We start from the raw sequence: 13,940 nt of genomic DNA, 5'->3' as shown, positions 1-13,940 counted from the left end.
AAGAACTTTTACATGTAATAATCTTCATGCAGGGGTTGATTGTAGTTCCTTTATGCAGTGAAAAGTGACCAGTTACTATTTTGTTTTATTACAAAAAAGTGTCGGCGTGTGTAAACTCCATTTTTCTACCATCTACAGGTGAGATATAGTTAAACTACATATTATATTTTTGTTAATATAGTTTCATGTGTTCAAGATATATGGCCTTAGCAATGGGATCGTTTTTCTTAGGTTATAACGCGAGAAGATGGAGCCCAAATATCTACAGGTCCTCGTTCCTACACATCCGAATCGCTGAGAGACGCTCTGATGCTGGTGAAGAATGAATGATGGTCTGTATACCAGGCTAGCAAACGTTTCAGCATCCCATGGAGTACTTTGAAAGATTATGCCACAAAATTTATAGCTGATCCTGATATTGTAACGCTAGCAAAAATTGGGAAACCTTTTGTTTTACCGGCAGAACTAGAAGAAAAATTAGACAATTATGTCACTTCAATGCAGTAAATAGGTTTTGGACTAACAGTAAATCAAGTGAGGTGGACAACGTACAGGATTGCTGAAGCTGAAGGAATCAATCATCCTTTCTCTAGAAGGAATGAAATGGCTGCTTTCTACTGGTGGGTTAACTTCAAGAAGAGATTTAATCTCGCCCTCAGAACCCCAGAGAACTTGTCTCTAAATAGAGCTTCTATGGCTAACAGAGATCTTCTTATTGACTTCTATGATAAGACAAAGAATGGACGACCTAAATTTAGGAGATAAGCCTTCGCGACTTTGGAACTGTGGCGAGACAGGGCTCACCTATGTTCTGAAGTCAGGCAAAGACGTGAGTCAGGTGGGCAAGAAATACATTTACCGGCAAAGTTTCGAGGAAAGAGGAGTCATAATAACTGTCCTTGGGTGCATCAGTGCTTCTAGGATGAGCATACCTCCCATGGTGATCTTCAAAGGCGTCCGAATGCATAACAATTTGACCAAGTCTTCTATAGCCTCATTAGTCTGTCTTTCTCCTAAAGGCTGGATAAATTCAGATCTATTTCTTGAATGGTTCCATCACTTTTTAGAGTGCATTCCTCCATACAGGCCTGTCATATTATTCATGGATTCCCACGCCAGTCATTTGTCCCTAGACGTTCTATCCTTAGCATCAGGGAGTGATGTCCACATCTTGACATTTCTGGCCCATACCACCCACATTCTTCAACCCTTGGACGTTGGGGTTTACAAACCACTAAAGGAAGGTTGGAGGAAACAAATCAGTTCATGAGAAATCATCCTGGTGAAAAACCTGACCGTTACGATTTCAACGGACTTTTTGCTGAAGCATATGGAGATGCCTTTCAAACCACCACCATTTGCAACAGCTTTGCGAAAACCGGGATATTGCCCTTCAACAAGGATGCAGTTTCTGATGATGCCGTTGCACCATCTCTTGTAACTCAGATGCAGGCAGGCTTAGTCTTTCCTCAAAAGGAGAAAGAAACATCCACGATTGAGGAAATACTGAAGCTGTCGGTTTGCCAGAAGAAACCAAAAGAAGGCAAAAGTGAACCCTCAGCAAAAGTAATTTCGCCAAGCCACAATAGACCCAAACCATCAATTTCAAAACAACAAAGTGGTCTCAAAAAAGGAAAACCAAAGAAATTGGAAGATGATGGATGTGGTTCCTGCGGTGGTACCTATGCTGAAGATGCCGAAAAGAAGAATGGTGCGGAGTGGATCCAATGTCAGTTTTGTCGCGTTTGGTATCATGTTAAATGTCAACATGTATTGGACAAAGTTATTTTATGTGTGATGGATGTGAAGAGTCAGATAATAGTGACTGAAGAAAATGAACTGAAAATGTGAAACTGACTTTGTCATCATCATAATAATAATTATTACTATTATTTAATAATTTGTTTTCATTTCATCATGCATTAGTGTTCAGAAAGATTATTCAAAATAACTAGTAAAATAATATGTTTACATTACGGTGTATTAAATGAAGTTTTGCTACTATTTTACCACTATCAGGGTGTAACTTAAATACTATCACGCCATTACTTGAATATCACGGAGTTACCTAACTCCCGGTGTCATTTTTTATGTTTAATATATCAGAAAAAAATTATGTCATTTTCATTCTTGTAACAGTAGGTTATTTCCTAGACATTCCTCTCCTATGAGAATACTTTCCTGATTTCAAAACTCAAATTTAAGATCACAGCAACAAAAAAATGCGTAATATCACGGAATTACCTGAATTTACCCTACTGTAGGTAGCACAGGCAAAGAGGTCCACACCTGTGGAGTAACGGTCAGCGCGTCTGGCCGCGAAACCAGGTGGCCCGGGTTCGAATCCCGGTCGGGACAAGTTACCTGGTTGAGGTTTTTTCCGGGGTTTTCCCTCAACCCAATACGAGCAAATGCTGGGTAACTTTCGGTACTGGACCCCGGACTCATTTCACCGGCATCATCACCTTCATTTCATTCAGACGCTAAATAACCTAGATGTTGATACAGCGTCGTAAAATAACCCAATAAAATAAAAACAGGCAAAGAAGAGGATAATGATTTGGCGGAAAAGTGTGCTCCAACCTCTCTTACTGGACCAAAGCCTTTTCTCGGGCTTCTCGTAAATAGCTGCTTAAGAAATTTCGAAATTAAAATGGTATCAATTAAACTGAGACAATAAATTCATTGTCAAGTTTTCGGCAATGGAAACCAATCAAATGATTTCGAAAAGCTTCATGTTAAGTTCCAACTACAAGACAGGCTGAATTCCTTATTGAAGATTCACGGTCAGTAAACCCTTTCCATTAACAAACAAAAAGTTTTTTTTTATTAGGTATATTCTATTTTACAATGATTCCCCTTCAACCCAAACCAATCTGCTGTCGCCAAATGTCCCTGTCCATAGCATCATCTCTTAATCTTTTGGAGGTTTAAATATGATACAGATAATAACGGGGCACTGTCATCTAAAAATACACATGCAAGTCTTCGTTACCATCGATGATTTCATCCTACACTACCAGCGTAAACAGGCTACAGCCAGGTGAAAATACTTCAGGAAATGTGTACCGATCACCGAGAATTTGAAGGGGAATAAATTATAATAGTGTCGTTTTGTTAAAAAAAACTTTCATTCCGAATGTCAAAGAGAGAGCATGAATACTCTTCCTTCCTCGCTATCCCCAAAAATCTTGTTATATCAATGGAATTATTTAATGCATGACACGATGTAGGCATTTACTCATCATATGCTACGGACACACTGATGTGTGAGGAATTGTAAAGGGTAAGATAAGCGACACCGATGTAGGCTTATTTTACGTAGTTTACTTCTGGGCTGCCAGTTGAAATTTTATACACGGTACGCACTATGAGAAGAATTAATGGGCCTGAAGTATTACGATACCTGTGATTGAGATTCTGGAGGATATTACTCGTACATCCATTATCAGGCAGTACATCTCACTTGACGTATATGTCACAGGAAGAACAATTGTTTGTACACATCTGAAGTCTGATTGGTGGAATATGTAGCTAATCGGCGATGTATGCAATGGAGGGGGAAAGGAACTGGCCACTCTACCTCATTATCTTCTGGCCTAGTTGCCTCATAAGTGGTGCCATGTTGATATCACTAGTGGGGTTCAGACCTGTCTTCAGACAGTTGACTAAACAAGTATTATGAAATTATTTTTAGATTGCTCAGGAAGAGAACAAGAATTCCTACAGTCATTCTGTCAACAGCAATCTTACAGTATCTACAAGCTATCGAACTCTGATCAAACTGATGAGAAATTGTCTACTAACGAAGCTTAGCATTTTTTATTTCATATTATGGCTACTCTCCGTATCTGTTTATCAATGTCCTGGTACTGATAATTTTTTGTCTCTTTCATGCTACAGACGCTATTAAGAGACACTGAAATGACGATAGCAGAGCCATTATGGAATGAGAAAGGCAGGGAAAGCCAATTATCACTGAGCAACTTGCTCTGTAGATAATTCGTCAACTACAGGGTCCTCCGGAAATTAATCTGTTTTTCAATCACCAAGCTACAACTGGTCCGTTTTAAGTATATTGCGTATCAAAAGATGCCTACGAAATGCAACTCTCGTTGGACATGGGGTAGCATGGTATGAGGCCTCTGACAGAACAGGGCAAAAACCAGACTGCGCCCAGTTCTCATGAAAGTGTAGTCACGCACATTACTACTGCAACAAGATACAATATGTTATTGTACTAGATAACAGAAATGCGTCTTTTTTACAACCGCAACAATGATAACAGTTTTTTAATACCTATCGAAACAACTTTCCTTTAAGTGTACACATTTTGCCCTTGTTGATCTTACAGATTTTAAACATTTCAAGTAACAACGTATATTTATTTTTCCAAACATAAAATGTATAATACCCGAAATTGGTCGTAAAACAAGACAACGCACAAGAAGTCAACTGTAATAATATACACTACATATACATTTTTTTTATTCGAAAATTGAGAAAATTATCTAAACCAACTTCAATATACATGTACGCATGGAAATGGACAGATCATTAATTTAAACTAACAAATTAGGAAGTTGCTAGAGAAAAAAGTCTAAACTGATACAATTATTACATTAAGAACAAGATGAAGTTTATTTATTATTTAGTAAAAATTGTGTTCCAATAAATATGACAAATAATAATAGTGGCGGTGGGAGAAATAAAATTTTTAAGATAATTTTTACCTTTTTTCTTATCTCCTAATGATCTGCTTGACTACGTCGTAAAAAATGGAAAGAAAACATTCTTGATCTATATTTCATAATTATTGAGAACTTGCTGTCTGTAAGCCACTTCCTGTTCGAGAGTGGGAACAATATGAGCATTTAACACCTAGTTGGCTTATAAAATTTGTTTTTTTAATCTTCAGCTAATATGTTTCAACACTAATCGAAGAAAGAGTTGAGAAATATACTAGTACGGTACATCAAAATAAATTCCCTTTCAAATGAGTATCAATTTTTTCCACTCATATTATAAAATAGTTCATATGAGATTTTATGACTTGCACGGTGATTTTATTCAGAATTAGTATTCCACCGTATGCTGGAACTTAACATTTCCAACGCTTAGGAAATGAATACAGACTCCATCTTTAGGGCAATATAACTTAGTATAACCTGAAGAATTACCTACTGTGTTGGATCGTTATGCACTACTCCAGTTGCTACAAAGTTGTTGCTATCAACTTAGTGGAGTACACTGGCTATTATATTGGTCCTTTGCTCTCAGAGACTTCTGTTAAGCAACATGATGAAACATTCATTGTAATATTACAAACAGAAGTATGTGTTCTTTGTTCTTTTTCTCCAGTATAATCTAAAATAATCTCTAAATCAATACAAATACACAGATTGAAGGCACTATACGATAATTAAATCCCTGAATTGAAATAGAAGTTTTTCCTTCAGGCAACATTTTATTATTTTTGTAATAATCGTCGTTCTAGTATCAAATGCATGTACAGAGACCTTAACACAATTTCAAAAACATACACGAGCATTCATGTGAACAGACTCATGACCGGGTGCTGTAAGAGGGCAAGCTTTGTGCAACCAAGTTAAACATGTGTGACTAATGTTTCCTTTAACTATAGTCAACTCAAGAATATGTCAACAACACAATTTATCTGCAGAAAGGAACGACTACACATTCTCTGCCTTATTGACACCAGATTCAGGGCAATGGTCAAGCTTTGCATTCTCGACAATAGAATCTCAACCAGGTAAGGGCCTGAATACCGAAAGCATGAAACATTTTGTTTACTATCTGCATGCTCTGACCTTGAATTATTGCTCATGATAAACTCATCTATCAATGAGCGCGCCAAGGATTTTCTTTTAACTAAAAACAGATTACTCTCACTAATTTTACAGCAGTATCTGACAGCAGCATATTGCTCTAAACGGACTGGAATATAAGACACACATGTTGAACAATGCAGGACATACTAATTATAATTAACACATGTAACTACTGAAATTCACAAAAAAAAATACTATTTCAAACCTACTCGACGTTTCACTGGTACGGAAGGTGCAATTGCAATGAGATCCGCCGCCATTCAGCCCAGTGTGTGTACCAGCAAATCTCATTCGGGTGGCTCCGCCACACTCTGCTCCTAGCTGCCGGTCCAATGACAGATAAGGACTGGCACGTGGTGTGAGATCAAGTCACTGTTTTATACACTGGAACACTCAGCACAGCACTGACATCAACTTCGTCTAGTATACAGACACTTTTTCTTCCATCGAATCGTTCCCATAGTCCATGCTAATCTCACTTCAGACGCAGTGTTAGTCCTGGAGTTCGCTTTTGAAAACACCGTAATGGAAGCTAGAAATGTCATTTACCTAACGGATGCGTCAGTTGTGGTGCGTTGGTTGAACACCTATGAAAAAACTAAAGATGCTAAAACTCTAAAAATCTCTTTCCTCATGAAATATTAATAGTAACGGCATAAATGTAAAACTTATCTCTCTAGTGCCTGGGACCGAGCATGTTGAATAAATAATATGTTCTCCGACTGCTTTACAAAATGCGATTGTTCTATTTCCCTGTGCATTTTGTTACTATTCATACAATACGCTATATGTTTATGTACTTAAGACAATTTTTTTATTATGTAAAATGTAAATAAATGCGCACGAGTAGGAAATAATTCGTAACAATACGCGAAAATTACGTCTATTTATTCATTAAATGAACGACATTATGTTGTGTTTATACAAGATCACTACACTGCTATAATTGCGAGTTATTTAAATTATAAACTAGCACAATGATTTGCAAAGTAATGAATGCACAATGTCTGGAAATTTCCAAAGCACGTTTCTTCATATACACATAATATCGAATACGAAAACGTGTGAAATATTAGTAAATTACAAGTGCGTAACGTGACCGGTGAAAGACCTACACGCTCTAGCTTACATAAATTACGTAACTATCATAAATCACCACTTGTTTATACCTTATGCACTTTGCACGTCAACTATTAAAGGCGACACACATTTACGCAAACGAAATGGAAGGTAAATTTCCCTAATGCCTTCATGAAAGAACGCACGTACGCACGAACACTACTGACCGAACACAAAACAATGGGGAAACAACTGGCGCACGCTGCACTGTGTCGACTATTGGGAGGCCTGGGAGTTACTGCCAAGTTTTCAAGTCGCAAGGTTCTTGAAACGCAGTCTACTAACAGGCAGCGGAGAGGCACGCGGTAGAATTGTTTACTCTCTTCGGAAAAAACACACTGATATGAATAAAATGGAAGCACTGTCGCTTGACAACAACGCTGAAGTCAAGTACTTGGAATGAATGACGACGCCAAGCGCAGACTTAAGATATGATAAATACGTACTACTGCTGCGTTTTAAAGTTATCATGCACATTTAAATAGTTCAGTGCGAAACGATCCACACTACAGTCCTCGGATCGGGCCGAAGGACGGTGAATCTCAGCTCAATCAATGACATACTGGTATTAGAAAGACTTAGACGCAGAGAATCTCTTTGTCTAGAACAAGCATCGAGCTACCGGAGTAGCTCAGAGGTAGGCACGCTTGTCTGCTGATGAGGAGCTGCATTCGGGCGTGAGTTTGATTCTCGCTTGGGCTACTACTAACTGTTGAATTTTTTTTCGAGATCTTCCTCAACTTTAAGGCGAATATTAGGCAATGCATACCGAATTCTTGGTCTCATATTATTGCCACTAATTCCAATGGCACTAAATAACCTAGAAGTTGATACAGCGTCATTAAATATCAGAATTTTAAAAAGCATCGATTTTAATGTAAATGTCAGATATTTTGACCATCAAATATTACGCGACTTAGAAACGTTCTTGATTCAAGAGGTCAAATATGGTTTCCAAAAATTGTTTAAACAAATCAATTTCCAAGTGGAAACTGTTTTTAATTTTTCTGAATTGCGTACAGTTTTTTTAAAGCAAGAGAAATAATTATAGTAGTAGTAGTAGTAGTAGTAGTAGTAGTAGTAGTAGTAGTAGTAGTAGTAGTAGAAGTAGTAGTTAAATTAAATTATGGTTTATTTAACGACGCTCGCAACTGCAGAGGTTATATCAGCATCGCCGGTGAGCCGGAATTTTCTCCCGCAGGAGTTCCTTTACATGTCGGTAAATCTACTGACATGAGCCTGTCGCATTTAAGCACACATAAATGCCATCGACCTGGGCCGGGATCGAACCCGCAATCTCGACCACAGACGACCAGCGCTATACCAACTAAGCTACCGAGGCCGGTAGTAGTAGTAGTAGTAGTAGTAGTAGTAGTAGTAGTAGTAGTAGTGATCATCATCTAACACTTTTCATGGATTTGGACCAAATGATTGATCTGTTTCGGTCTCAGTTGTCCAGTAGTCGTTTCAATGGTCATCCCTAACGTCTTGTTCCTCAAGGTTGGTAATTTTTCATTATTCTTGGAAGACGATCTCGTGGCATCCGTTGGACGACAGGTAGTAGTAGTAGTAGTAGTAGTAGTAGTAGTAGTAATAATAATAATAATAATAATAATAATAATAATAATAATAATGAGCTATGAGCCACGGAAACTTTTCACTTTTCCAACAGGTACTCCTGTATTAATTGAAACGAAATCATACACAAGAGCTTCTGACTCATCGTTAGCAAATTCCGGACTTTATATTCGAGAGTCGCTCCTCTTTCCATTTCTTACTACGAATTTTAATCGCTTATTTAACAATGCTGTATATACTACTAGGTTGTCGAGTGTCGGTGGAATTGTTGACATTGCGTTGGTATTTGAAGAAATGAGGCCGCAGATTCGCCATGATATTAGGCCTACCTGCCATTAACATTATAGCTGGAGAAAACCTCGGAACAACCTAATCAGGTAATCAGCTCAAATGAGATTCGAACCTACGCCCAAATGCAAGTCCGGATCAATAGGCAAAAGCGTTACCGCCTGAGCTACGACAGTGGCTCTTACGAAGAAAATTGTTTTGATTTTAAATCTGAAATATCCTACACTTCTGGTCATGATACATGCAACGGCTATGACGCAGCTTTAATGCTACGTGGAAGTCAACGTCATGGGTTCGAATCTCACTTTGGTCACGGAATTTTTTACATTGTTAATGTGTTATTCTGTATTGTCTTGAAAAGCCTGACGCCATGTTGACCCCATACCATGAAGTTTTACTGTATACTCGCGAGATCGCTTCATGTCAGTTCGAAGGAAAAAGAAACATGGACACTCGAGTAAATTCCATATATTAAAAAAAAACGTTAAAGAGGAAAAATAAATAGCTTATATTTCCTTCCAGTTTTGAATTTCCATTAAGTAGGCCTACATTACATCACCAAGAACAACTAGTTCAGCGTCACATTAAAATTATAAAACATACGCACATAACAAATTACACCAGCAGATTTCCCTAACACCGAGATTTACACCGCACTATACTGCCTGCGTGCTGTGGGTTAAGCTCTGCAAATATGACCAATACATGCTTCTATACATAAAAAGAGATTACACTTTATTAGCGTTACATTTATAGATACTATTACACACTGCTTGACCTAATTTTTGATCCACGTCATTGCTCAAGACAAATCGTAGAGGTTTGCAATTTCACAAGCATATACGCATGCAAGCGCATACACACACACACACACACACACACACATACACACTTGGTCTTATACAATAAGAAGGAATTGCTTTTTCCTTCATTCAATCTAAACTATTCATAAACTATTAGGGCAATAATAATAATAATAATAATAATAATAATAATAATAATAATAATCAACACCATCGTCAACGTTCAAGATTTAAGCTCTTAAGACCATTCCATTCAGTAGACTAATATGAACCGAAAATGATCAATGGAACACTGAATTTGCACAAAATAAAATCCCAGTAATCCTTCATGGGATACGGCCAGCGATTTACAACAGACGGCCCGCGAGCCATGATGTTTACTTCTAAAGAGTTCTGTTAGCGAAGAGAAAAGAAAACTGTACTTCAGACTATGTGGTTACGCCAAATAATGTGGGTTCCATGATGTTCACTTCTAAAGAGTTGTTAGCGAAGAGAAAAGAAAACTGTACTTCAGACTATGTGGTTACGCCAAATAATGTGGGTTCCGAAAACACGAAATAAGATGGAAATCTTCAGATTTTTTCGGAAATGTATTTCACCGAGACAAGTGAGTTGACAGATATCATGTCCTGAGAAAGCTCTCAGAAACCAGGCTTGAATATAGTGTTGCCAGACACTCTAAAATCCACATAAGAAACAACTAAATTACACACAGTTCCATACATGACTTCAGAATGCTCTTTTTTAAATCGATTTTATATTTTATTTTTATTAACACTTATCCAACGTAAAACTATGTTGAAATACAGTACATTTAGAAAACATAACGCTTTATACTGGGAATGTTGCATTTAAGCTTACTATAGCTATACAAAGTAGAAAAGCACCTGCGCCATACACCACTTGTCGGTAGTGCGCAGAACGAAGTGGTGGGGGTCAGTTCTATTTTAGAGCCGCACCATGATAGATCGTCTCGCATCAAGTACGTTTTACACAGTAGGGGCTACTGTGTTCTATGATTCTAAGTATTTATAAATCACAGGTTGAAGCTGAGTTCTTAATTTCTTACTAATCTACCCCTTATCTATCTTCGTATTTGTTTAGTATTTTCAATTGCCTATTTCCTTTGGACGTCTTGATCTTAAATCATTTTTTGTAATAATTAATTTCCTTTTAACTCCTTTTGAAACCTAAATTCTAAAATTATATTATATCTTTTTATATACTTACTACTTATTTATAATTAAATCTCAATTAAGGTGCAACAATGAATAATAAGCCTTGTGTTGCTGGCAGACCATTGAAAAGCGATGCTAGGGCAATTATTTATAATGCTGCGAAATATTTGCAACAATAAAAGGGCATCATTTGAAATATATTACTCAATTTACAAGTGAAGCTTCGAGACTTTATAACAGCTGGGAGAAGAGAATCTTAAAGGAACCATTGGTCAGGTCAAATTTTCAACCCCGATAGGGATGTCTGAAGAGAGACAGAAGAAAATGGAGATACATTACTTTGCTGAGGGTTGTTAGAAGGAAACCACACAAGTATTATAATATGTACTATAAAGAAAACTGTGCCAACGTTGGCAACACTGAATGCTGATTTACAGAAGTGTAAGTTTAAAATGCAGGGAGTACCTGAAGAAGCTCATTCTCTAACTAGGCTTCAAATGAAAAAAAAAATGTGCCAAGAAAAACTTCTTATTGAAAAGCCCAAGATTGTTTCCTATCGTGCTAATTACCTCCGACCAATTCGAAAATAGCGTCACCAGAAGAGGGACATTATCTATTTAGTAGATGCTCGTCACACATGTTGGCAATCTCATGAGCAACGTCTATTGGTAAAGAACCAAGAGGAGGAGAAAGTGACTTTGTAAAAAAAAAAATGCTCTGCTATGTACTCATCAAAGCAGATGACGGGCGACAATCATGACGACATGAACGCCTCTAATTTCACGAAATGGACAGAAACACAAGTTCTGCCCAATATGCCTTGTAAGTCAGTCGTTGTGATCGACAATGCAAGCTATCACAGTATATCACAGTATAAATAAAAAGCTTACATCGACGACTCTAAGGGTACGTACAAGACGGAGCCTGGTTCATTACCGAATTGGTCGCTCGTAACCTAGCTGGTCGTTGGGCAGAAAGTTGGAGTGTACAAGACGGAGCCTGGCTGGTTACCGTGTTGGTCGCTCGTAAGCTAGCTGGTGGCTGGGCAGAAGGACGGGCTGATCAGAACGAAGCTTGTTTGCGCCTGCCGGGCAGTGTAGCTGAATCTACTCTGCTTTTTTAAATTGTCTTTAAAAATAATAACAATTTATAAAAGTGCCAGGATGGATTGTATTGTTCTTCAAGTTCTCCTAAACGTACCTTAGATATTTGGGCATTTTCAGTACGGAAATAACCACGCAAATAATTCCACTTTTCTGGAAAGCTCATAAAAACCTCTTTCATTAAATCCCATATAGTTCATTCTGATGCACATAGAGTATTGATAAAATAATACATATTAATTGCCAAAAGGTCATTACCGGTAATTATATTGTTTCTAAAATCGTCACTTTCTGTAAAATATAAATTATTCATTTACAATGTTACTTAGGCCTATTATTGGTATCCATTTCACATCACCTCATTCTAGTGCCGAGATCAAGAAAGCATGGGGCTCTATCTCCATGCCCCCGAAGTGCCTTTATGGCATGTGAAGGAGCTACCTTTACCTCTATTAGTATCCATTTCAACTCCTACTCCATCTCACAATTTCACAATAAGATATGGGCTTTGGTGGTCGGGTTGAGCCTGATTTCAAAATTTGTAAATATTGATTAGCCTACCGAAAATTGTTTTTAGAATTTAAAGTCTTGAAAATTACATCAAATTTATATCAATGCACTATTAAATTTTATACACTATACAAAAATCACACATATTTCAGATAATATACTCACAAACAAACCAAAAGCATGAATACAATACGTTTGTTGGAACGCAAGTGTGTAACGACCACTGTTTTCAACCAAAGTACTATCTGCACTAGAATTTATAACAAATTTATAAAGAAATACGCAAATTTATTTATCTCCAACAGCTTAAATTTAAAAATGTATGTAAGCAATTTGTTATGAGTAATGACTAATTTTTAGATGTTGTTATGTTGTAATTTATGCGTCTACATTTATTATGTATTGAATCCTACCCTGAGCATAAGAACACTCTCTTTTAGGGGCGTGGTAGAATGCTGTAAATTTATAATTTCTTTGTATTGTATTTTTCTGGCAATAAACATTATTATTATTATTATTATTATTATTATTATTATTATTATTATTATTATTATTTGAAATTAATCTTTTCCAAACTTGCAATCGCAGGAACTTGCTGCGGCAGTAAGGATCGGACATCTACTAGTGTAACCTGGCCTAATGGACTACTTACCTGTGACTTTGTCTTCTCTCTTTTCAGTCACGTGAATATACCAAACAGCCAGGATTATTCTCTATCTTGTCAATCTGTAATCTGTTCACTCTCAGATAACATTACTGTTGTGAACTATTAAACACCGTAAACTCGTTCGCCCAAATGTATTTATTTTCTCATACTGTAGCAACAAGTGCACACAATGGAGGACAGAAATATAAAGTGACAATGAAACTGAAGACAGATTTCACCACTATCGATAGTTACATATGATAAAATTCATCATATCAATGGAACTAGGAATGTTGGCCAGAAAGATTTTTCTTTACCAATATAATCGAACGATCCACGTTCTATAGGTCTAGCTATCACGGTATAAATTCGAATTTGTTCTACATCTACCTTATTATCTGATTTGTTTGCTTTATGCACCATTTGCTTTCCTAATTAAAAATCGTTTAGCAGGAGCGACATTTAAAACAAACACTGAAATGCCAGCCCTAGAATAATTTTATTGTGCGACTATGCAAGACAATTTACGCTGAAAGGTATAATGTAACAGTTTTAACTCAAACATTATTTTTATCTGGCCTATGATCTCTTCAGCCTTTCCTACCTCTAATTAAAATCGAATTATACCGCTTGGTGCTCTTAATTTTCGACATGTTCCTCAGTATTGTGAATTATAAAAAAGCGAAATTAACACTAACACAAATATGCATGTATAAATAATCAAATAAATAAATGAAAAGAAATAAAATATACTTGTTTACTCACAAGACCTCAAGTACGTGTGGAGATTGCAAGGTCCACGGCAAGCAGAATTAGAAAGGCAGTAATGTAATTTCTTATGAAACCAACTGTACTCTCATAGC

General features: G+C 36.9%; 1 protein-coding gene across 9 annotated transcripts in view; it reads right to left on the bottom strand.

The window, feature by feature from the left end:
- RhoBTB (Rho-related BTB domain containing) overlaps window positions 1-13,940 on the bottom strand; it is a 596,656-nt gene that overhangs the window by 176,949 nt on the left and 405,767 nt on the right. For 2 of the 9 annotated variants that reach the window (XM_069818202.1, XM_069818204.1), the window contains exon 1: window positions 6,062-7,269. The exons of 4 other annotated variants lie outside the window; for them this stretch is intronic. Coding sequence is in view for 3 of the 5 variants with exons in the window: in XM_069818199.1 (XP_069674300.1) it covers window positions 6,062-6,112 (51 nt within the window). In the remaining 2 variants the exon portion in view is untranslated. Of the gene's footprint in view, window positions 1-6,061; window positions 7,270-13,940 lie in introns of those variants that run through there. 3 more of the 9 variants (XM_069818199.1, XM_069818198.1, XM_069818200.1) reach the window with 3 other exon arrangements.

The sequence above is a fragment of the Periplaneta americana genome, chromosome 2 (assembly GCF_040183065.1).
Source record: "Periplaneta americana isolate PAMFEO1 chromosome 2, P.americana_PAMFEO1_priV1, whole genome shotgun sequence".
NCBI classification, from domain to species: Eukaryota; Metazoa; Arthropoda; class Insecta; order Blattodea; family Blattidae; genus Periplaneta; species Periplaneta americana.
Note: the sequence above shows the minus strand (reverse complement) of the source record. Positions and strands in the feature narration are given on the sequence as shown.